We start from the raw sequence: 26492 nt of genomic DNA, 5'->3' as shown, positions 1-26492 counted from the left end.
ACAAACACATGAAAGCGTTGCTGTTCATTGGCAATATAGCGCAACACAGTGGTGGAGTCCGTATGGTACACGAAATCAGGATTGCCGTCGACTTCTCTCTTCAACAATTCTGCAAGTCGAATTGAGACTGTGGCAGCCGTTAACTCTAAACGTGGAATCGTGACAGACTTGATGGGAGCAAGTCGTGCTTTGCCCATAAGGAAAGAACAGTAAATGCGATTGCTGTTATCCCGCAGTCGCAAGTAAGCAACAGAGCCATATCCGACAGAACTAGCATCGGAAAAAAGATGTATCTGCTGGGACACCACGGTTCCAAACTCTGCTGGCTTGACGCACCTATTAACCTTGAACTGTTCCAAAAGTGGTAGCTCACTTAACCATTTGTCCCTTCTAACTTGGTATTGCTCAGGAACAGTGTCATCCCATTCCATCTCTTCGCGACAGAGGTCCTGGAGTATCTTCTTCGCTGGAAGCGTAAATGGCGCGGCAAAGCCCAGTGGATCATAAATTGAGGAGACTACTGACAATATTCCTCTTCTTGTTGGTGGCTTGTCATTAAGAACTATACGAAACTCAAAGGCATCAGATTCCACACACCATTGTACCCCGAGGGCACGTTCAACAGGCAAACGATCGCTGCCGAGGTCAAGGTCTCTGGCTTCCTTAGAACGTTTCTCGGGCGGAATAGATTCTAAGACAGCACGGCTGTTGCTTATAAACTTAGTCAAGTTAAACCCTCCGTGTGCACATGCTTCACTAAGACCTTGGATCAATTCAATGGCAACTTGTTCATCTTTGACGGAACGAAGGCAATCGTCCACGTAGAAGTTTCGTCGGATAGTTTCAGCTACAAGTGATCCACTTTGGGATTCGGTGTCATTAGCCGTCTGCTTCAAGGCAAAGTTACAACAGCTTGGAGAAGAGGCTGCCCCAAAAAGATGTACCGTCATCTGATATTCTTGGATAGCCGATTCCAAATTTCCATCAGGCCACCAGAGGAATCTGAGGAAATCACATTGCTCATCAGGGACCCGTACCTGGTGGAACATGGCCTCTATATCTGCCATAAACGCAACACGATCTTGCCGGAAGCGTGTGAGAACCCCGACCAAGGAATTAGTAAGATCTGGGCCTTGCATCAATTGATCGTTCAAAGATGCACCTTCATACTTTGCGCTACAGTCAAAGACTACACGTATTTTGTGGGGCTTTTTAGGATGGTAAATTCCGTGGTGTGGTAGGTACCATGCCTTCCCGGGTTCAACTTCTAGACGGTCTCCCGGCACCTTTCTTGCATGTCCTCTTGATATCATCTCGTTTACAAAACTTACATAATCGTTCCTGTAATTCTCATCACGCAGCATCTTCTTTCTCTGCCACATCGCTCGTTTCAATGCTTGATCGCGATTGTTTGGCATCGTCGTTTGAGAATTTCTAAATGGCAATGGTATTACGTAATGACCATTATGATGTTGGATGCTTTGCTCTATCCCAGTAATGAACTTTTTGTCCTCCCGGGAATAACTGTGTTCGTCCGGACCAGACTTGCGGTCGTTAAAATCTAACTGGAACATTTGCTGAATGGCTTGGGGCGATATCATCTCCTTGACTGACTCTGCCTCTCGAACTGTGATTCTATGGCAAATAAGAGTGTCTCTTACATGCAGCGGTCCAGTCAGAGTCCAGCCATGACGCAATCGCATTGCATAAGGCCCTTCGTCACCTCTTGGCACTACTTCTAAAGGTTCCAGTGCCGCAGGACAATTGCTACCAATTAGCAAGCCAATCTCTAAGTTCGGAATAAACTTGTGCATCCTTTCAGCGACACTTCGTAGGTGTTCCCACTGCTTCACCAATTCAGGGGTTGGGATTTGCTGTTCGGCTACAGGTATTTCCATTCTTGTGTAGGAGCGAGGTAATTCAACTGGGTTTCTATCTTCCATGTCCGTCACAACCAAACTGTCTACAACAGTGGTGGTCACAAGGCTTTGGCCATGCATGGTGCCAAGCTGTAATTCCGTCCTTTCACCCTTAACGCCAAGCTGTTCTTTAAGGTTCTCTGTTAAGAAACAGCCACCGCTGCCGTTATCATAGAAGGCATAAGTTGTAATGGTTTCAGTATTGCCTTTCCTCTTCACACGTACTGGCAAGATTGCGTGTAAAATGACTGATTCATTCGGTTTAGCAGCATGGCATGAAGCATTCTGAGGGTTAGTACAGGCATTGTTTACTGCCTTGTCATTCTCCTGCTTAGCAGGGCTGGTATTGTCCTTCTGTGGCAGCTGGAAGCCATTGATGTGAAGGGCAGAAGGATGCAGCCTGCCACAATGTTTGCACTTTCGTTTGCTTGAACAGTTCCTTGAGAGGTGATTTGTTCCATAACATCCAAAGCACATATTCTTTTCTCTCAAGAATGCTCTCTTAAGCTCCGGTGTTTTCCTATTAAATAGTTCGCAATCATCCAGATCATGAGCACGACTGCAAAGGTGACAGGATGGGCTACCACGGTTATTAGTGGGCCCGGCCCCATCTGAGACTGGGGGCTTAACGGTTCCAGATGGATTTGTTGCAAAACTGCTTTCCTTGTATTTCCACGGGTTTTCTGGTTTCCTTGGGGGCATCTTAGCCTTACTGGGCTGTTCCCTTCCTTTATTCAATGGTTCCTTCACTTTGAGAGGTTTAGCATCTTCCTTTCTCTTGTTCAAGGCCTCCCTTCCAAACACTGGATCATTGGCTGACTCCGATGCAGACTCAACAAATTCAGCAAGGTCGGCAAAACAGGTTGCACCGTTCACCCTCTTCTTCTTCTTAAAGACCTGATCCCTCCATTTAGCTTGCAGGTTAGCAGGGAGCTTGGAGACTACAGCTTGCATGTTTGGTGCGTGATCGAGGACACGCATATACGGAATACTCTTCATGGCTATTGTGCATTTTGTCAAGAATATCGACAACCGTTTCAGACCTTGGTTGTCATCAAATCTAATTGGACACCATTGCAGGATCTTGTTAAGGTAAGCAGTAGAGATCTTGTATGGGTCCCCATATTCTTTCTGTAGTAGACGTCTGGCTTCCAGGTAACCTTCATCAGGACTCATATGTAAACATCCCTGAATAAGATCTGCAGGTTCACCCTCGAGGTGCTGATTCAGGTAGTACAAAAGGTCAGCATTCGACATCGCCTTGGAGTGAATACGAGCATCAAAGGCCATAATAAATGTGTTATACTCAATAGGATCTCCCTTGAACTTAGTTATGGTTGGCTGAGGCAATGTCATTGCAGCGGTCAACTGCTGGTGAGTTGCAATAATGGTTTCATTTTGTCTCTGTTGTAACTTTATTACACTCTGAAAGTGCGCTCCACCAGCTGGGGTGACTGAATTTCAGAAATTCCGTGTGCAATTTCTTTGGAGTTTTTTGAACCATGACCAGTATATGGTGTAGACGAAGTACCATCTGCAAATGTGGTAGGAATAAACTCTGCAGCCTTAGGATTAGATGTGGAAGTCTTGACAATGGAATCTGTAGCCGCACTGATTCTTAGGCCTTGCAGGGCGGACTTAGCCTGTGTCTCCGTTGTAGCTGGGGTTTGAGTAGTAGGAACGAATACTTCGGGCTTTAAAGTAACTTCATTGGGTAATGATGCCGCTACAGATGGTATCACAATCGGGGAAAAGGATGCAACAGCAGATGGTGGACTTGAACCACATGGCAACGGGGGGTTATGCTCTCTGTCCAATTCCTCCAATGCTTTCCCCCTCGCTTCAGCTTTTACTATCTCAAGTTCTAACTCCAAATCCTCCTCTGCGGCTCTCAGGGCCTGTTTCTGTTTAAGCATTGATCTTTCAGCCTTCAGCTCTGCAAGACGAACTCTTTCCCTTTCTCTAGCAGACAAACGGGCGCTTGTTTCTGATGACCGTCTGGATCCCTTACTGCTAGCCCTTTCTAGCTGGTCAGTTAGGTGACTTTCGGCTTTTGATATCCACGCATATACTGGATGCAGGTACGCCATAATACCCTTGATTTTCTCATCATAATGAGCGTACTCTCGCTCTTTGGTTTCATCATCAGTTAGCTCCTTATAGTAGGCATGAAAGGTTTCTTTATAATGTTCGATTAAATCATTTAAATTAGCCAGCTCATTCTTCACTAGGTGTAAATTGTTGGAGTTGACCATAAGATCAGATACTTCAGTCCTTTTCCTTGACACAGCTCGGAGAGCGTTTATACGCTGTTGCTTAAGCCAATTAATTCGTTCTTCAAGGCCCTTTTCCGATGGATTTCGTTGCCGTGGGCCCAGTGAATCCCATGGTTGGGTAGCATCTTTTACATCGCTCGAAGTTTTTTCCACAGACTCACTTTCACCATTCTTTTCTTCGAATTGCAGCACATTTGATTCGCCTGGAACATTAAAGTTGTCCGCGAGTTCCTGGTGACTAGATTCTGCCATACATGTGATGGAGTGATTTGCCGCTCTCTCGACGATTTCACAAGCAAATTTCCACAATTAATACGACGAAAACCCGAAGAATTAAGGATCAACACAATACATTCCAACAACAATTTCCTTGGTAGATCGTGGAACTTCAGTATAAAGATTTTTCGTTACGAAATGTAGCGGCGGAACTGCTACACTGGGACTTTACGATGTACCATATAACATACGACAACAACTCAGTTTACTTGAAAATCCACAGAGATTCGTTTACACGCAGTCTTGATACAATGATACGATGGGATGGCGGTAACAAAAACTATAGGAAAACAACAAAACCTAGCATTACAAAGCGCGCTAGGGGCGAATATGAAAATACAATAAAACAAGAAACAAATCATTAAACGAACAGAAAATACTTACATCTGTGTCCTAATATCCTTACGACGCCTTATATAACCTTAATCCGTAAACAGTGAAGTCCTTGGTACCGTACACTCAGAGAGAACCTTAACTTAATTATCTTACTAAACCTTCAGCGGAAAAACAATTCACCACAGTGTCAACTCGCGTGGTCATCCGGGACCCGGCAAGGTCCAGACCACCGCAATGAAATAAAACGTCACACAAAGAAGAAATGTCACGCACGATTCTGCTGCAACAGTTTAACTAAAACTTTAAATGTCGGTTAAGGTTACCAAGTGCTTGGGACTAGAGACAAAAAATTATCAAATAGTAGCATCAAAAATGATCTGATACTTATTAAAATGCGCAAATTATGCTAGCATTGCTACTTGGCAGAAATTATGCCAGTTTGCTCGAATTATGCCAAAAATTATGCTAGCATAATCTATAAATGCCTAGAGGCACCCTGGGAGTAAAATGTCTTGCCCAAGAACACAACACAATGTCCCCAGCCAGGACCCGAACCCGTACCACTTGATCCGGAGTCGAGCGCACTAACCATCGGGCCACCGCGCCTCCCACCTAAGAAGAAGAAGAAGAAGAAGAAGAGGAAGAGGAAGAAGAAGAATAATAGTAATAAGAAGAAGTTGTAGAGTGCCTTGATGATCAAAAAGCATTACAATATAAAATCTGTTAATCAAAATTACAAATACTTTAGCCAAGCCTAAAGCGGAGCTCCCGGGTTGTTCATTCTTACTGGCTCTAGGATTAATGAAAATAAAAGGCTTTGGAATTGTCCGCGTTTTGATTTCCCGGATATTGCTTAATTAGATCAGTTTCTTCGCTGCCTAACTAGTCAATTCCACGGTTGATTTCACCCGAAAAACCGACTAATCGCATGAATCACGAAGGAATACGGTCAGCGGTTGACATGCGGACATGGCGGCTTTTTAGCGGGTCCGTTGAATTTTTAAGTTTTCTTCTTTTTTCTTGCTTTTCGCTAGCAAAATGTCTTATGTGGTGCCAATATAACGTTAGCCTTAACGATGGAACTTGACCAGTTGAAGCTAACGCTATTATTAAGTCAGCTTTAGATGATATGCTGGATACAAAGCTAGCTTCGTTGTTGGACAAGAAACTCGAACCATTGCAGACGTCGATGAACTTCATAAACAAAGAGTTCGAGGACACGAAAAAGAAAATTGCTTCTCTGGAAGAGTTAAATGCTGTGTTAGTAAAGGAAAACTAGTTTTTTAAGCAAGAGAGCTCCCGTATGGTAAATGGCCTCAACCAAATGAAATCAGCATTTGACGATCAGGAACAGTACATCCGACGAGACTGTTTGAAAATACGAGGAATCCCTACTTCAGCACACGAAGATACAAATGAAATCGTTAAAAATATTGGCTCAATCGTTGATGTTTCTATATCCCACAGACTGAAAAGTGACAGTGGGACCCCTCCCATAATTGTTAAATTTACTCGTCGTTGTGTCAGGGATCAACTTTACAAAGCAAGATCCAAGTTGAAGAACTTGACAATTGAAGATATCGGTCTGGGCAGTCAAGGTGAAAATAAGATCTTTATACAAGAAAGTCTCACTACAGGTAGAAGGGAGCTATTTCATAAGTGTAATGAGTTAAAGAAGAAATGCAAATTTCGATATATCTGGTCATTTTATGGTAAGAATGATACCAGCGCTCCAATTACCTCCGAAAGAACTAGCAAAATTGGAAGCAAAACTAAAGCCCCCTTCATCTGAGGAATCCTCGACAGATGCTCAAGTTTCAAATGCTGGTCTAAATGATGCAAGTGTAAGTATGAACTAACTATTAAATGACTGGCACAAACTATGAAGATTTATCGGGTCTACAATGTCTTCAGGTGATCTAAGAGCTAAATAACATCCCTCAACTTCTGATCCTGACAGCAGTATGCCTTCTAAGGTGAACTTTGATTACTATTCTATTCCTGACTTTAGCAGCTCTGTTGATATTCAAAACTCTCTTTTACTTAGGTCATTTTCAATTTTAAATTGTAATATCAGAAGTCTAAATGCTAATTTTGATCATTTAATTCAATTGAGCCTCATATTGTTAAGCCAACTAGGATAACAAATCACACTGCCACTTTGATTGACAATATTTTCTTCAATTCCCTTGATTTCCACACTGTTAGGGGCAATCTAATTTATGATCTTACTGATCACTTACCCAATTTCTTAATTATTAATGAATTAAATTTTTTACCTGACTCAAAAGATAAAATCTTTAGGCAAGACTTTTCCAGTTTGAATGAGGAATCTGGTTTAAATGACTTTAAATCAATCCAGTGGGAACGGGTTTTCAGTGAAACTCAAAATGTAAATCAGCTCTTTGAAGTATTTTTTTCTAAGTGCTCAGGAATTGTGAATAAACATCTTCCCCTAAGGAAACTTTCCCGTGGGGAGGTTAAGTTTAATTCCAAACCCTGAATAACTAAGGCACTACGAAAGTCTATTAACCATAAAAATACTCTGTACAGACATTTTATGAGAACTAAATCTACATACATTCATCACAAATACAAAATCTACGGGAATAATTTAACTGGTTTACTGCGACTTAGTAAAAAGCTTTACTACCAGAGCTATTTTAAAGCTAACCAAAGTAATGTTAAAAATGTTTGGAAGAGTATAAGAAAACTTATAAAAGATCATCAAGAGATTACTGATCCTAAATTAATAGCAACTAAATTTAGTAATTATTTTGCAACCATCGGCTCAAGGTTAGCAGGTGAAATTCCAATTTATGGGGCTCGTACACATAAAGCTTACCTCGATAATCCCCATATTTCAAGTTTTCTCTGTTACCAGTTACCAACGTTGGAATTATAGATATTATAAGTACTTTAAATTCTAATAAAGCAACTGGACCCTTTAGTATCCCAGTTGTTCTCTTAAAAGTTTTAAAGAACTTTATTTCGTACCCCCTTGCAATTCTTTTTAATTGCTCGTTCACATCAGGCACTATTATCACCACTTTAGGTATCTAATCATCGTCCTATCTCATTATTATCTATATTTAATAAGATTCTTGAACGACTCATGTACAATAGATTAATTAAGTATTTCGAACAATCATCTGTTTTCTTTGACCAACAGTTTAGATTTCGTTAGAATCATTCTACAGTTCATGCCCTTATTCTTATGGTAGATAAAATTCAAAAAACTATTGACGGTAAGAATTATTCCTGTGATATTTTTATAGATTTGTGCAAAGCCTTTGATACTGTGGCATTAGGGGCATTGCACATGAATGGTTTTCCTCCTATTTGTCTAGTAGGAGTCAACTTGTTTCACTAGGCCCTATAGATTCAAATTTAAAACAAATTTCATGTGGGGTGCCACAGGGATCTGTACTGGGGCCTTTCTTATTTTTGATATATGGAAATGATCTTCATAAATGTTCCAATGTACTTGATTTCCACCTGTTTGTGGATGATACCAACATTTTTCTACGGGATCAAAATTTACATGCCCTTGAGTTGAAATTAAATGAAGAACTGGTCAAAGTTAATCCATGGCTCCAGTTAAATAGGTTGTCTTTAAATATTGATAAAACAAATTTTGTAATCTTTTGCCCTCCAGAAAGAATTCCTCAACCAATTTGCTTAAAAGTTTCAGGCAGGCCTGTGGAGCAAACAGCATATGACAAATACCTTATTGATCTTATCATTGATTCTAATTTAAATTGGAAAAAACACGCACATGAAGTTGGTAAGAAAATTTCAAGGGGCATTGGCATTCTATCTAAGCTTAGACATTTTTGTGACTATTCATACTGCCCTCTTCATGTTTCAGTAACATTATCGTTTACTACCTAAGGCTTTTGACAACTTCTTTTCACTATATCATCTAAACACAATTAATTTACTAGGCTAGCATCAAAACCAACTTATTATATCGATCATGTTAGAACTAATTACGGTAAACTTAATTGACATTTCTCTGGTCCCTCTGTTTGGAATAATCTGGATGAAGATTTAAAAAATATTTCTTTGCATTTATTTAGACTAGCAATGATGGAAAAATTCTTATCTACCTATGTTTAACGTTAACTTAAATTCTTATCTACCTATGTTTAACGTTAGCTTGGTATTGTCAAAAATTGGGGGTAACCACGTATTTTTCGAAGATAATCAACAATATTTATAAAAGCTTTAAAATACAAAGCAATGTATGGCGTTCTTTTCCAAATTGAGGCTTAATTATCTCTGAAGAATGCGTGGTTACCCCCAATTTTCTTTTTGGATACTAAGGGCATATGCTAAGTTCCGCTTCTTCACAAAGTTTTGAGCCGCGCAAAAAATATCCCTGTATTAATAAGCACCACCCATAGGAAATCCGAGTATCTCGAGATGCGCAGAACGTATGCGCAAAAACAATAGTAGGCACCGTCCTTAAGATAAGACTCATGACAAAAATTGCAATTCAGAGGAAAAAGCGTCACGAAACAAATTAAAAATAAACACTCACCTTTATGTTTACATCCCTCCAATGCTTGACTTGGATAACTACGTAACCACCAGTGTGTCCAGACCACAGCTATATTATGTCAAACCTGAAAACCAGTGAAACCGTACCTGAACACGAAAAGCATCGACCTTGTCAATAGCTTTTGGTGACGTAGCATCACCGTGTAGCCGCATCGAGCCACAGAAAGAGCGCGAAAAATTCAGCCTTGTTTATGCTCAGGTGTGAGTGTCTGACCTGCCTTGAGCCTGCGATCCAATCAACAACCAGTCCCTGGTCAGCGGTCAACTTAAAAAAAAGCTGACCTCGATAAGGTCCAATATGAGCCCGCGATATGAACACGTGATACTGGTCAGGAGGTACTTTGTTTTGACAGGTGTCAATTGACCATAACATTGATGTCCAATATCAAAGCTGTATGCTTTAACTAGCTAGAGTGTCAACTGGAGTATTGCCTCCTGGGTGAGCTCTAAACTTGAGCCCGTGATATGTTTACGTGATACTGGTCACATTGGTATACATGGAGGGGTGGACGTACGTACATACGGACGATCAATGACGTCATGGCTAAAAAACCAAAATTTCTCTCATCGATGGGCTACCATATTTCTTAACTACGGTGCTCCGCCTTTGGCGCTCTGCCGCTCCGCTCCGCCTTTGGCGCACGCGGAGCTCCGCAACTAATGCTATGAGTTGAAAAATGTTCTAAGTATAAGCTATTCTAAAAAGATGTGTCTTTAGGTGACGGTCAAAAGGGTTTATGTCCTTCTTTGCACCAAGCTCAATCAGTACTGCATTCCGTAGGTTTGGTGCTGTCACTAGAAAGGACCTATCACGTAATGTAACTTTAGTTCTAAATATTAGTGGAGCTAGGAATATTCCCATGGATGACCTCAAGTTCGTAGTCGCCTCGCTCTTTCACTGAGACAAGCTCGCTAATGTACACTGGCACGATGCCATGAATGGCATTAAATCTTAGAATGTATGTGCTGTTTAACGAGAGGCGTAAAAGTGGTGTAATGTGGTAGTGTGGAGCCCAGCAAACAAGCCTTCACGCTTCATTTGGCACCTGTTTTAACTTATTTAGATGCTTGGCTGGCCAGCCGTGCAAAAGGCTGTTACAGTAATCAATTCGTGACGTAATAAAGGCGTTGCAAGAGCCGGCTAATATTCTGAGACTGCTCTACGTAATTTACTAATATGAGCCGAAATACTAAGGATGTTATCAAAGCAGGAGCCTAGATTTCTCATGAGTCGTTTTGCTCTGATTTTTTATTCCCAACTGTGATACTAGCATGTCAACTGCTGCCTAGTGCATAATAACAAAAAATCAGTCAATCATTCAACATCAGACGACCTCATATCATCCAGTCACTAAAGTCGCTGATGCAATCGTGCATTGTGCTAAGGCCAGCCTTGGCATTGCCCGCATGTTTGGACTAAGTACCAGGTGGAGTTGGAAATCATTTGCATAACAGTGGATGATTGGATGGTTTTTACCGATGATAGCGAACAGCTTACTTGTGTACGTGCATTGTGATCTATCTTTTAGATATAGGGAGAACCGCTCAAGAGCCTTTCCATGTCCTCAGCCAATCAAGCAAGATTTCGTTTTGCGCCATTTCAAAGGCAGTGCTAAGGTCCATGAGGATCAATAGGGTGACTTTTTCCACACCCATGTTTACCAACGTGTCACTCTTAACTTTCAGCAGTGCGACTCGGTACCGTGGTGGTGTTTGCATTCAGATTGAAGCTGCATATGTAGGTCACCTAATGTATATTGATATGGATTTGGCGGATGTTGTGTGTAGCTGCGTTCAAAGTGCTGCCTCTGGAATCGAGGCTCATTCATACAGATAGAGAGAAACATTCAACTCAAACATAAGGCTCACTGGCAGGGCAGGTGGGTAGCTACTTCCTGTAGCTGTGTCGAAGCGAAATTACATCAAAACAAAACAATGCTTGCATGGTATATGCTGAAGGACAAATGCGGCTTATATCATGGCTGGTATCGTATATGCTGTAAAAAATAGCAAACCACCTCAGGCAAGCAAGCTTAGACATCTGTCTTCACACAAATGACGATCAAAAATGTATTTTTCAACTGGGCACACTCTTTCCCCACGGAATCAATGAACGCCTCTCATGCCATTAATCTATTCACAAATTCATGTTACCATATTTCTACCAATAGCAAAGCTCCTTCGCACACATATAAACCTACAACAACCAGAATTCCTCTATTCGCTCCGACGAAGGGCTAACACTCGAAACGTCAACTTTCCAAATCTTTCACGTTTGATAAAATCAATTTCTGATTTTACGTCAGTCAAGTATCACGGCGAGTCAACTTTCTTCACGCTAGAACGTTGTGTCGGACAAGGATGCCCATTGTCAGGTATTCTTTTTGTTCTTGGTATTGAACGTTTTGCAAGATCTTTAAAGAGTGACGGCTCCATCAAAGGAGTTGAAGTTGGCAGACAGGTTTTAAAAATGGTACAGTAGGCAGACCACACCACTATTTTTGTGCAAGACAAGGAATCTGTCACCCAATCACTTCACCTTTTAAAGAATTCAGCGATCAATCTGGTCTTGAAATTAACACATCCAAAGCTGAGCAATGTGGTTAGGGCAATGAAGGAAAAACCAAGAAACCCCGTTTAGTTTCAAGTGGTTTTAGTTTCAAGTGGCTTGGAATCTATTTCTCCTATGACCAAGTCAACTTCGGTGCTAAAGTACGAGAATTGGAGCAAACCTTTCAGACATGGCAGGAAAAAAAAAAAACATCTAAAAGACTATACGGAAAATTAACATAAACACTCGGTCTCTCAAAACTTATCTACAGCACTTCTGTGCTCTCTGTTCCTGATCAATGCACATAACAAATAGACAACATTATCTTCAGTTTCATTTGGCACGGCAAACCAGCCAAAATAAAAAAAAGTCCGCTCATTGCTGAAAGAACCAACGGTGGCTTAAAAATGTGGGTCTTTTTAGGGAGAAAGCGTTAAAAATTTCATGGATTTATGGAGTTAAGGAACACAGGTTTGCTTCCTGGAAAGTAATCGTGGACCATTGAGTCAGCCAAAACGGCAATCTCGGCTTCTTACTAGCCTGCAATAACAACACTAACCTCCTTAACTTAGATAGACTTCCACCTTTTTACAAAACAATCCTAATCTGCTGGCAAGTGTTCAAGTACTTGTCTAACAGCGATACTCTTGATTATAATTCCGAAATCTTGTGGAGCGGTAAGATTTTGATCGACAAAAAACTTGTGCCCTACAAAGACTGGTACATTAGCAATATCATTCACGTAAGTGATCTGCTGAACGAGCGTAAAAATTCCTTCATTTTTCGGAATTTAATGCAAAGTTTAAGATGAGTACGCCCTTTCCTACATACTGTGGTGTGATCGATGCTATTCCGCCCCTCTGAAATCAAGATGTAGATGCGTCTCATGTAACATTGTCGACAAGAGCTTTTTATGCCACAGTCCTAAAAAAACATGTGAGTCGCCAGCAGAAAATAGGATTTTTAGACATGGCTTTTCTAAAAGTGATCTCACCAAAGAATCAACAAAGAAGTAAACATGAGTAAAGCTTCAAATGTTTCAGCACAGAATTATACAGAACATATTACCCACTCGAACGAACTTATACCGAGATGGCATAAAAAACAGTGATCGCTGTACCCTTTGCAAAAGCGAGAAGCAAACGTTACATCACCTCTTAGTCTCTTGCAATAAAACTGCCTCCTTCTGAAAAAACAAAACCAAAAAAAAACAAAAAAACCATGAGAACAGATATTGTTCAATTCAGGTAAAATCTTATACGGTTGCCACGTTAGGTTCACTATAGCCATCTCCTTTTTTTCTCCGTTTAGCGTAGTCCGACCGACCCAGATTTCTGGCATTTTCCAAAAAAAACAAAACAAAAAGGTAACGACGTTTTTAAGCCAGTTTCAATGGTTGATCCTTTTTCCCGCGCTGTCTTAATTTGCAACAACATTCACCAACTTTTCCGCCATATTAATTTTGGGTTCACGTCTTGTTGTTTTCCTGGCTTCACAGCTATGATGCTGGGGTACCAGGCCTCCCATTCCGAGAATGCGTATGGTTTTTTTTAGGTTGGTTTTTGTTTTCAATCCGACCGACCGACTCAATATCAGGAAACGCAATCGACGGTAAACGAAAAAAAAAGGGGATAACCTAATGGGCAGGCACTAAATTACTGTATTCTTGTAGCAAAATGTTTTATTTATTGGCGGGAGGATGAGCTTTGTTTCCGGACTTTTCTTTTGCGCCTGCATGACTCGTGATTCTAAAGGAGATTTCTACTGCTAGAAATTCACTAACAACGTTTTTTCGATAGTGGGATTTTCTTCTCTAACGAGTTTCTAATTTTTCTGATTTTGTTATGCGATGTAATCTACAGCATTATGGGTATTTCATGTTTTTACTTGTCATTGTTGTATATTCGTGCTTTTAGGGCAGGGCTAAAGTACATTCCACTTTTCACAGGTCACTCGATACAGGTCATTGTCTTACCTATACTAAAGTAACCCAAAAACTTCAAATTGGCTACCCCATACGCCTAAGCATCATTTTTAGGTCTAGTGAGGCCTACGTTTAGCATTTCTTAAGGTTTGCTAACAACTGACATGTACTTTAGACCACTCTTAAAATATTAAGTTTCCTATGGTAGGAGCAGACCCCTAGCAATATGTAGATTTAGCCAAGCCTAAAAACAGAGCTCCCGGGTTATTTATTCTTACTGGCCTTGCTTAAACAATGCAGTGGGCATATTGTACAGGTTACTGTCACATCATAGTTACACCACATGTCATCATTTTGTCAATGTGAATGTAGCCCCAAATTTTTACTTGAATATGGTATTTGACCTGTTCTTTGAACCTGCTAACTAGAGAACTATTTAAATTTACTACGAGCAGAGTACCACAGGATGTGCAGTTTCATTGTGTTTGCTCATCGAGTCTATTGTTGTTGTTTGGCACTATACTATACAAGGTCCTTAAGTAATAGTGGAGCTCCGCGCGCGCCGAGTACCATAGTTAAAAAATTATGGTAACCCAGAGATGCGAGAAATCTTGGTATTATAGCCGTGACGTCACGACCGTCTGAACGGCCGTCCGTCTACCCCTCCATGCATGCCAATGTGACCAGTATCATGCTAGTTTACAGCATACATCTTTGATATTGGGCATCCATGTTTTGATCAATTGACACCTGTCAAAATAAGGTATCTGCTGACCAGTATCACGTGACCACATCGCGGGCTCAAGCGTAGAGCTCACCGAGGTCAGCTGTTTTTTTGAAGTTCACCGCTGACCAGGTACTGGTTTTCGATTGGATTGCAGGCTCAACCCAGGTTAACTCACCCAAACATAAGCGAGGCAGAAGCGAGGCTTCATTTTTCGCGCGCTTTCTGTGGCTCGACGCGGCTACATGGCCATACTACATCCACTATATTTGTTACAAAGTCAACGCTTTTCGTGTTCAGGTAGAAAACGGTTTGGAAAATGTTTTCTTTCTGCATTTTTGGCTGGTTTCAATCCAGTTTGACATATCATTATAGCTGTGATCCACACTGGCGGCTACCCAGTTATTCAAGTCAAGCATCGGAGGGATATAAACATAAAGCTGAGTGTTTATTTTTAATTTGCTTAGTGCTGCTTTTTTTCTCTGTATTGCAATTTTTGCAATATCTTTAGAAGCTCTGATAAGGTTACATAATGCCTGGAGGACCTATGACTAGAACAGAAACGAAAGGAGAGCGAAACAGAAGAGTGAAACAGAACCACAACAACAAAACAGAATACCAGTAATAGCTCATACTTAGTGCAAGAAGTTACTCCACAAACTCTCACCTTGGGCACTAAACCGTTTGTTATTTTATTTTTTCTTTGTTCAGGAATGAAAATCGAATTTTTATTGTCAACTGGAATTAAATAGCAATTATCTGTACTCTTTTGGACATAAAGAAAGAGTTGTTTTGTTTGTTTGTTTTGCTCTAAAATGCGATCGTACAAGTTGCTCTTTAATCCGTTTGCCCAACTGGTTTTCGATGTGTCTAGACAGTGACAAGAAAATTTTGCCTTTATGTTATAAACACGTAATCGCAATGAGTTCTCGTAAAATTAGGGGGAAATTTCAGTAGCTTGCGTTTTCAGAAGTTTGTTTAAAGCACCTACACGTTATTTAAGTGTTAGAGCGGATCTTGTTTGAAGTTCGTTCTGTCTTGGTTGCATTGCCGTATTTTGCCGATTCTTGTTCCAAGCCAACCTGGCGTGTTTCAGTGAAATACTTCAAAATGTGAATGATCTCGTTTTCAGAGATAAAGTGGAATAAAGTACTTCGTCATCAGTAAAACTCTTCTTTGACCTTGAACTGACAATTTTGTTTTCATGGCTTCTGATTTTAGCGTGATTCCTATTCGCTAGCTATTGACAGTTGACTCTGAAATGGCTTTTTTCCTTTTCCATTTGCTCGCTGAGGGTGTTCTTGTTTTCTTTTAAAACTCATGCGGTTCAAGAAAAATCCACTGCCAAACTGGTGAATTCAAAAGTAAATTTCACTTCACTTGTGATTCATGCGATATCGGTTTATTAGCGTAAAATTTACCGTGGAATTCACTAGTTAGGCAATGAAGTTTTCTAAAGAAGAAAGCAAAGAAATGACTTAATTATTAAAGCAGCTACCAGAAACATCAAAACGCGGACAATTCGAAACCTTTTATTTTCACTAACCCTACAGGCAGTAAGAATAAATAACCAGGGCGCTCCTCTTGTAGACTTGGATAAATCTATATATTAATCAGAGTCGGGAAATTTTGCTTCCAACTTCTGTTACGATTCTAACTTCATCACTTATGATGAACAAAAAAAATCATGCATGTCATGTAGCTCAGTTACACGTACAGTGAGAGAACGACAATGTACTGCGATTGTTTAATACTGCTTGGGAGTTTTAACTAGTTTCATAAACCGTGTAGTCAGAGTCACAAGAACACGAAAACGTCCTTATGTGTTAGATAAAGCTAGATTTTTTTAAACTTTACTTCTTGCTCCTACTGTTTTAGCTAGTGTTTTGTGGCTTTTGGCTCGCAATGTGACTTGAAAATAAGTAGGGGAAAAAAGATACAGGCCTTAGATGACTAACAGAACATATATTTATGCTTTGGTTGGTGTGAGAAGTGTGGTACCGTACTTAGGTTTTTATCTTGACTTTGTTTTTCTCTTGTGGAAAGAACCCGGAGGTAGCACGATAGGTCAACACACAATTGATCCAAGGACAAGTCCACAAATGGTTGTCATTGGGAAAATCAGTGCTCTTACTGCCGATGTAAAGGACTCCAGTAAGATAAGTGCACATGGTAAGAAGGGCGTAAGTTTAATCACGAAATAGTTATAGTTCACTCGCACTATTTTGCCATTTTTCATTGGTTTATATTACTTGGATGACCCTACGTGACCAACAACAAAACATCAGTCATTCAATTGTGATGAGGAGAGACGATTGAGTTAATATCACATCACCTTTTTGTAGCTGTGATCCTAAAACAGTCAAAAATGCAATATTGCATCTATTCAGAGGTCTAAATTTAGTTGAATGAACAAAACAAAGTATCTAATTCCGTTTTTGTATGATATGAAAATAATACAAATCTCAATGCCTAGTTTTTCTTGGTTGCAAAATTTCATTTTGGTAGATGTTTCAGTTAAGAAATTTGCACCTTTTTAGCAACGTATTTTCCAAACACTTTTAATAGCTCGACTCATTTGAAGAGATATTTAACCTCCGTTTCACACATCCAGCACCTATTAACTATTGAATTATGAATAATTTGTAGTGTGACAACGAAAAGAAACGAGATATTTCATATAAACGTGCCGTCCTTTGCTAATCCTAACACAGTTCATGCAGATTATCATTTGATCTTCAATCAGGTGTACTGATGGTCATTGCATGGATTGGATTCGCTTCCCTTGGAATTTTCATGGCTCGCTACATGAAGGTGGCTTTTGGTGACAAAGAAATGCTGGGAACAAGGATTTGGTTCACAGTAAGGAGAATGGAATAAGAAATTGTTTTGTGACATGAAGAAGGAATAAAATGAGATGCCTGATCAGTAAGGAAATGATGGTGATCAAAAAGTTTTCGTCACAAGACATGTTTGCGAAATACAATGACATAATTGCTAGAACCACCATATATTTGCAGCATGAAAACAACTGCTCAGTATACTTTATCTGTCATATATTGATGTTCACATGCATGGATCTAATTCACACACTCAAAAGTTACAGTCACCTTGTACAGTTTACAGCATGCACTGAAGTAAAGTCCAATACAGTACAGGGTTTTCAGTCGAAAGGTTACTGTAAGGTGTTTGATACAGACTCAATTGTTTAAGTCACCAGCATAATACAGATCAAGAGCAGCTTGTGCTGTCGTAGCCTACCTTGAAAACTTATTGAACCCAGGAGTTTCGTAACTTGATAGAATTTGATCGTCCTGGTGAGAGGAGTCCTGAGAAGGACTCTTGGTAATGACTGACGTTTAAACAACCTGAGTTGAAGTCATCTTCAGAGTCAAGTTGGAAATTCACAACCAATCACATTACGTTTCCAACTACCAATCACAACGCAGACCAGAGCAGGACTGGAGTATCACTACATTTGTTTGAATTTCCAATTGTCACTTGCCTCTGAAGATGACATCCGCCCCTGATTGTTTAAACATCAGTCACTCCCAACAGTCCTTCTCAGGACTCCTTTCACCTGCTACCTTTTATATGTTTATATGTTTGTTTTTGGTTAGTTTCACAGATCTTTCATGCTCCTGACAGTGGTGTTGACCATCATTTCTGTCATCCTTGTTTTTGTTGATGTGGGTGGCTGGAGTTACGTAAGGTCTACCTTTTTGTTGTTGGTCTTCTCTGTGTTGTTTCTAGAATTTTTTTAGCACACAAATTTAGAATGAAAATGGTATGGTGTATGCTAAACTTTTGTGAATATAGATGTAGCATTTCGCTACACTCCAGTCACACAGTGATTATAGGCTACTTGTGCTTAACATGGTACTGTTGAGGATTTTTTCAAGTGCAAGATTGAAGTTATTTATATTTATTGCAACTTAAGATAGGTTGAGTTCACTTGTGTCACAAAACGAAGAAATCCAAATAATACAAACTGATAGTGATTGCATTGGGAAAAAGGGACTTTCTTTAACTGCATTTCTTGTTATGTTTTTTGTTGTGTGTCAGGGGGCTGGTGCCCACTCGTACACTGGCATAATCGTGGTATTGCTGGCTGTTATTCAACCAATAATCGCTTTGTTTAGACCTTCCCCTGGAGATGAAAAGTAAGTTATATCATCAATAAGATCTGTAAAATAGCTTAGGCTTCTCAAAATGTATTCTCCTTTGTACAATATTCATGTTTTTGTTAAAAATAACTTAGTTGGAATGTACATAACAAAATTTTCAACCTCTGGAAATTATGTGCTCGTAATATACATCAGATCATACACAAAACAACACCCACTGTGCTGGTATTTAAATTGAGAGGAATGTAGCTGATGTGAAGGATTCATTTTTGCCTGTCCTTATCTGAATGAGAATTTAGATACGTGTATTTGGTTCATTGAAAAAGAGAAAGACATTATTGTCATGGCATATTGAGTGTCGTTTTGTGTCTTACTGGCGACAGGCATTAACCTCACTCCAAGATGTACTAAGATATATGTGGTTTATGGATTTCTCTTTGTACTGATCCAATTAATTTTGAAAAGAAAGTACCATTTTTCTTTCCTTGAAGGGATGTCAAATGAGCACGGATTATGTTTCGATATGCGTTTTGACTCTGTTGAGAATTGTAATAAGGGCGACTCCCTCGATAGGAGTTACTTTCTGGCTTGTGTTTTTTACATCTGTTTTGAAACATGAAAGTAAAAGAGAACCTTGATCTTTCCTTTACCGCCACTGAAATTGTTTTAAGTGCCCGAAATCTTGTACGTGTATAGCAGTATTCGGTTGGTGATATGGCAAGATTTTGTGCTACAGTTAATGAACGGGAAACTTTTGGCGAACTTCAGGCATTGTTAAAGGATACCAGAGCAGCAGCAGAAACTGGAAACAAAAACAAACATAGAGTATTATGGTATTTTTGATGCTGGCTAATTAAGGAATTATTGGAACATTTTAATCAAGTTGGAAAAGAAGGAAAGGAACTCAGGGGAGTCTTTGATGAGCTGGAGACAAATGAAGGGGAGACACTGTAAAATTAAGAATGTGTAAAGCCGGCTGTTCAAAATAATATATGTGATAAAAGAGAGAGTCGAAAAGGGGAGTTTGAATTTGCGGCTGCAATGAAACAATCATCAAGTAGTCAAAATACTCCTATAACCTCAGGTTTTTTTTTCTTGACACAAGTTTCTGTACAAGCTTTTTCACAATCACTGTTAAATATGGTAAGATCTAGTGTTGTTCAGTGAGAGATGATTTCACTTTTTTACTCTTCCACTGCACTCCATTTATGCGTCAAACGTCTTAGTTCCACGAGTATAAAATGGCAAAGCAATTATTTGTCTTCATTCAAATTCAACCCTTGATTACGTACCTGTTGATGTCACACAATCAATGTCAGTACAGTCTTCAGGCTCGTATTTGCCCCCATCACTCATCATTTGTGCCTCACATCAACTTCAAATAAGAGCAAAGGGCAGGTTGTCAACATTTATGTTAGCTAGGCTCATGTTTCTAGCAAGGACCAGTTGTGATCCTATCTATACCAGAATAGAGTGAGTGTTCCTACGTCCTAGGTAGTAAGAAGACTTTTGAAGCCTGAAAGCCATTGTTTCTGTCGTCTGTTGTCCAACAACTTGCCAAGAAGTAAATATATCGCTGACCCAAAAGCATACACGCTCGAAATTTCTGGACCCGGTCTGATATTTGCTGTCATTTACATAAGAACGGTACAAACTCAGACAGATATGGGAGTTCACTATAAGGCCGGTCTCATGTAAACGAAAAAAAAAAAGAAACATATGGAGGCCGATACGAACTCATGGAATCCTGCTGACTTCTTAACAAGGGGCATTACTGTTAGTGATCTCCTTGGAGGAAGAAATTGTTAGAGTGGCCTCTTTTTCTCGGCTCAAATTCCAATTAAATGGCCAGAAAAGCATGGTGAAGCCGAGCAGGTAAGAAAATCAAACCTAAAAACAGTGCCAAACAAAAAAACATAAGTTCAACCAGTTGTCACGTTTAGAAGTGAAGTCCTGCTAAACGCTTCTAGGCTCTCCTGCTGGATAAGACATACAAGCATCACTGCAAGAGTGAACCGTTTTCTGCCAAAATATCAGCTACTAAAGAACTGAACAATCTTCTAGCCCTTAGGAACGTGCCTCTTAAAAATTCCACTTCATTAGGGTTCTCCAACAAGGAGATGAAAGAGAATTTGCACTGGATGTAGTAATAATAATAATCATCATCATAATCATAATCATAATCATAGCCATAAGTCTTGAGATTGTAAGAACGACGTTCAAGTAACATGGCATCAGAGGATCGTAGCTTGCGAGATGGGCTGTATTTGTAGATGAGTTCTTGTAGATAGACAGGTGATAACTTGTGGATAGCCTTGAAAGTAAGGAGAAGTACCTTACACCAGATTCGTTGAGAGATAGGCAGCCAATGCAATTGTATAAGGAAAAGAGTAATATGGTCATAATTCCTGCTGCAGGTAATCAGTCTAGCAGCGGAGTTTTGCACCGATTGCAGTTTTTTGATAACACATTGAGGAAGACCATAGAGAAGGGCATTGCAGTAATCCAGTTTTGAAGAGACAAAAGCGTGTACAAGTATTTCAGTTGACTTCTTAGAAAGAAGATGTCGAATACGACCAGCTCTGCAACCTCTACCAGCTCTTAACAAACCCAGGTTCTTAATGATGGTAAATGTTGAGCCAGGAAGACGATTTAGGACGTAGTATATAGTAGATTTAGGACATAGGACATAGATAAGTATATAGTAGATGATATGGCCATTAAACCGCAGGGTCCATGAGCTTTTGCGCTCTTTCTAACTGTATTATAGTTCACCACTAAATTTTCTCCGATTCTTATTGGTTTAAATTGATCACGTGACGCGATAGTGTTCGTCCGCGGAGAGACACTATCAGCCCATAGTGCCCGTCCGAGGAAAATACCCGGATGGATAGTAGTCGTCCGCTGAAAATACCTCTGTAAACAAGCGGCCTTATGGAAAATAAACAATCGAAATTGTATTAAGAGGGTTATTGTTTGTTTCCTTTTTCAAATTTTACATTGGCTGACATGGCTTTCGTCTAATAAAGTTGAAAATAATTCAACATGATTTTTGAGCTGGCGCGCGGAAGAAAATTTAGTAGTAAACAATAAAGACAATAGAGTGTTTATGTCTCGGAGCTATCGGTCTGATAGTTGCCCCTTGGAAATTTGATGTTCCTAAAACTAGCATATTTGTTTTAAGAACATCAAATTTCCGCGGGGCAACTATCAGCCGATAGTTCCTCGACAGAAACGCTCTATTGTTTAAATAGAGATTGAGCACTCTCCAGAGTGACAAAACATGATCTCCTTTTTTTCATTTATATTGTCCTGTCAAGAACAGCGGATGTTTCCTGCAGATGTTACATTGAAGCCTGTGACTGCTTGAGCATTTAATTATATTCTTACTAGGGGCACAGAGCTTATCAAGGAGAGTTTTTTCAGTCGAAGCTTCACGAAAACTATACATCTTACCTAAAATGTGTTGTCTGTTTTTACACAGGGGCAGACTCAGAAAAATAAGTTGTGGGCCTATGCTGGATTTTTGTACTGGATCATCATGTTTCTTATTATCATTCTGTCTCTGTTATCCAGTAAAATTCAAGCATTTCAGAAAGATAATTATGCTTGCCGTGGCTTAAAGGAGTTTGTTTCTTTTATTTTTTTTTTAGGCGTTACATTTTTAACTGGGCTCATCGTGGTGTTGGTCTATCCTCTCTTCTTGTGGCTGGTAAGAAATGATTGGGATAAAATAAAAGAACACTTACTAAAGGAAAACTTTGGTCATCACAGAGAAAGCACATGCTGACTTCCCTGCTTGAGTTATGCCATTAAATGCTTCAGTGAGTGCAGCAGGTTCCAGGCAGCTTTAATAATCTAGTTCGTGGAAGCGTTATGTGAGTAACAATTTGGAATACTCTAAAAACAATGGAAAATTTAAATTGGCAATGACTTCCTTACAGATATTGTCGTCGCCCTAGGTCAGGCCTGAGTTCCCATTATTATTGTGAAGCCAAATTTGTTCCTCAATTAGACAATGTTGATTCAGGAAAATTCATGCAAAATTAAACTTGCAATTAATCTCTCTAATGCCACCAAAAAGAAATTTACAGGGCAAGAATAACTAATTGGATGCAAGGTCTGTATGGTTATCAACACAGCAACTGAATTGAGGACCTTTTAAACACGAATTTATAACGACTACTGAGAAATTTATTCTCCACGCAGGGCTTTTCATTACATAAAAACTGAGTCATGCTGACGTTTTTGCGATGACATTTCTACAAGCCAAACTGATCGTGTTGCGAACTGAAGAAATGATACTGATTAGATGTTGATGATGATTGTCTGTTATTATGACAGATCATCATCATCAACAACATCATCTGTTTGCTTTCAAACATCAAGCGAGCTACCGATCTTTGCCATTTCTTCCTATCCATTGCCGTTGATAATTTTGGCCGATAACCTTAAACAGTCGGCGTGTTTTAGATCTTTCTCTACCATCTCTTCCATTTCATCGCTGGGCACCCCTCTCCCTCACTTTTCTTCTTCTGGCACCCACTCTTTTGCAATTTTAGGTAAGCTGTCATCATCCATTTATGTATAAATATCCCATACACAGCGAGCTCCATGTTTAGTATTTTCCACCAGAAAATTTTGCTCAACCCATTATATCTGTATCAGTCCTCTCAGACACTTGGTTTAGGTTAAAGGAATCACGATTGTTGACATCCTTCGTAGTAATCTGCTGGGTCTCACTTGCGTATACCAAAAGAACTGTTACGTTTACGCTTCCAAACTAGGTTTAAGGACGTTTGCGCTAATTGTTTGTGCGCAACTTTTACTGCGCAGGTAATGGGACTGTAATTATGTCACGCTTTATTCAAGCATTAGTTAAGATCGTATGGCGACAGAAACGCCGGGTTTAGGGTTAAATACCACACTACTGAAGATGAGAAAGACGGCAATGGAGAGACATGATACAGAACACTAACCAAATAAAGATAACGCCTGCTTAAAACTTCGTTGCTATGCTCCAGATTTTTTTTTTTTCACAAAAACCTTTCGTCGATCGAACCTGGCTTGGGTTCCAGTCCTTCCCCGACAGGTCAACAACACAACAACAACAACAACAACAACAAGTTTATTTCTGCCACACGTAAATAGGGATACATGAAATAAGTAATAGACTTAAGAAAGGTACAATGCCCCCTAGAAAATAACTAAGAAGCTATTCTAGCTAGGAGGAAGGATAAATAATTTTACGTCTAAAGGAAAAAAGTCGACTCAGGGAGGCACAAATATAATGATAAAAGATAGGCAAACAACGACAACGTCAAAGAAAAAAAAAGATGTCACTTCAGATGGACTGGAGTAAAGAGGAAGGTCACGCAAAATCGTGACAAACTAAATTTTTCAAGAGCTTCTAAACATCACATCGATTTTACTCGTTTAGATCATCGGTGACCCCTATTTTTTAAAAAAGGGAAGAATCCCTTGCTCCTCTTACAATCTACAAAATATGATGAAATGAAAAAATCACAATGTAAGAAGTTGTCTTTTTAAAAATTTTCTTTCGTTGTGTCCTGAGTTCCGGAAGTAGTTACAACGGGTAGCGCTTGCGAAAACGCTCATTCAGGATAAACTCTACTGTTTACGACATCCCCAGGGGCATGTAATTATCTAAAAAACCCACTCCTATATTTCTATGCATAGAACCGTTCACTCTATTTTATGATTTTCGACGTATGAGTAGATGGGTAGATGACCTATCTATCGAAATTGGGGCATTTTTCCCTTGCCTTTGTCTCCGAAACAAACTCGGTGAATTTTTTTTCACCTTTGGAATAAGTAATTTATGACCTAACTTCAGGCGAGAAATGAAAGAAATTTCAATGTGGGAAGATTTTCGCGCGAACGTCCTTAAATTATCAAAAGTAGAACATGCCTTTCCTATTCTCATCTTAATTTCGTAAGATCTTATTCCGGTAGAATTTATCGTGCTCCCAGGATAATGTATATGATCTAGTTCTTCTACCACTATATCCCTTACCTTCACTTTAGTTTTTCCTCGTCAGTTATTCATGACTTTGACTTTTTTTTGCCCATTTTAAGGTAGTCAGATATCTGCCGTCATTGATTTCATCTTAATCATCAGGCATGACGTATTTTCTTAACTTTCTGCAAGGACGGGGGCGTGGTCTTACGTCCGTATCAAAGAGCAAAAAAAGTAGTACCAAACTTAAGATCATAGCGGTTTTTCTTTCCATGGTCTATTACCAGAAGAAAAGGAGAAAGGACATCACCTCGCCTAACTGGGGTAAAAACTTCAGAGTTCCGTCAATTCTTTCACACCGAATGGTTTTGTAAAAGGCAACCATGATTTTCCAACCTTTTTCGGTATACAATGGGCTCTAACAATATTTCATAAAACCAAAACTTCTACTCACACTGTCAAACGCCTTTTGGAAGTCTTTAAAGTTTGTTGATATTTATTCCTGACATACTCGAGCCACCTACAAAATGCTTCGCAAAGTATGGGTAGAATTGATGCAATATCTTCCACTTGTGAACTCGAATTGTTCTTTCCCCAGTTTCTTATCTACTACGACCCTTGTGGGAACAATACGTGCTAGCACTTTCCCCAAAACGGATGGTAAAACATTATCTAACAAATGAACATTCCATCTAATGTCCTGTCTTTTGGTGTCCACTCCATAAACCCGCCAATGGTTCTGGTGGTCTTGTGTCAGGCTACATAATCGACACAACTCTGTTTAAGTTACATCATCTTCCTTTTTAGCAGCTTCTTTTATTTAGTCCTCGAAATTTTACTTTGCTTACTGCTTGTTTCACTTCCTAATGACTCATAGTTTCACAACCTATGACCAACATCTCTCTTAGCTTCAAGTTGATGTCAAGTTAGAAGTATTTGGTGCGTCTTTTCATTTTCTGATGAATACAGAATCTTCCCATTATTTTCTTTGTAGGTAGTTCAATCTTTTGCTTGTTTTACCCGGACAGATACATCCTAATATGATACACTGTCCTTGTGTTGTTTATCTTAGCCGCATCTTTGGTCTTCTATGCTTAGACCAATTGTACTATTCTTTCCTTTCCCACCTTTTGACGTCTGTTGGATTCTTTGTATTTCTCATATTCCTACTGATTCTTTGTCAGAACTTTTTCTTTTCGATGTCCTGCCTTGTTTCCTCGCTCATCCATTCTTCTTTCCCTTTCTTGGCTTCCTCCCAAGAGCACTTTCAGTAGCTCCTGTCACCACATCCTTGAGGTGCCCGCATATCACGTCAACATTCAGATCCTGAACATGCTTCTCTTCCTTTAGTGTAACGAATTTTTTAGCTGAATAATTTTTCAGAAAATGAGTTTTCTTTTAAATTTGATCAATATTAATCAACTTATACCTGCTCTCTTTCTTTGTTCTCTTCAGATTGAACTTCAATTTCAGTTTAACCACGTAATGGTCACTGCTCACCTTTTTGTCTCTACACACTCTTGCATCTATCATAGACAAGCTCTATCTCTGAGTCACAAAAATGTGTTAATTTCAGTTGATGTCCACTTGTCCGATGAAACCCAGGTCTTTTTGTGTATGTCCTTTTGTCTAAAAAGGACTACTTATACAGATTGTGTCCCTTAGAGAAGCCCAAACATTTTTCTTTATCATGATTTGTGGTATCTCCAGTACGGCACATTTGATGGCTTTTTCCAATCTCTCCCTTTAATTTGGAATTTTGGTATTGAGGTCGCTCATAACTTATGCAATGTCATGCTTAGGTGTTCCCTGA

General features: G+C 39.6%; 1 protein-coding gene across 3 annotated transcripts in view; it reads left to right on the top strand.

Moving 5' to 3' along the window:
- The window catches only part of LOC138024830 (ferric-chelate reductase 1-like), a 106050-nt gene that overhangs the window by 76452 nt on the left and 3106 nt on the right, over positions 1-26492 (top strand). For all 3 annotated transcript variants that reach the window (XM_068872006.1, XM_068872007.1, XM_068872008.1), the window contains exons 15-19: positions 16619-16744; positions 17319-17434; positions 18193-18279; positions 18638-18735; positions 22353-22411. In XM_068872006.1, the coding sequence (XP_068728107.1) occupies positions 16619-16744; positions 17319-17434; positions 18193-18279; positions 18638-18735; positions 22353-22411 (486 nt within the window). The remainder of the gene's footprint in view (positions 1-16618; positions 16745-17318; positions 17435-18192; positions 18280-18637; positions 18736-22352; positions 22412-26492) is intronic.

The sequence above is a fragment of the Montipora capricornis genome, chromosome 11 (genome assembly GCF_036669925.1).
Source record: "Montipora capricornis isolate CH-2021 chromosome 11, ASM3666992v2, whole genome shotgun sequence".
Taxonomy (NCBI): Eukaryota; Metazoa; Cnidaria; class Anthozoa; order Scleractinia; family Acroporidae; genus Montipora; species Montipora capricornis.
This window is presented reverse-complemented; position numbering and strand designations above follow the sequence as displayed.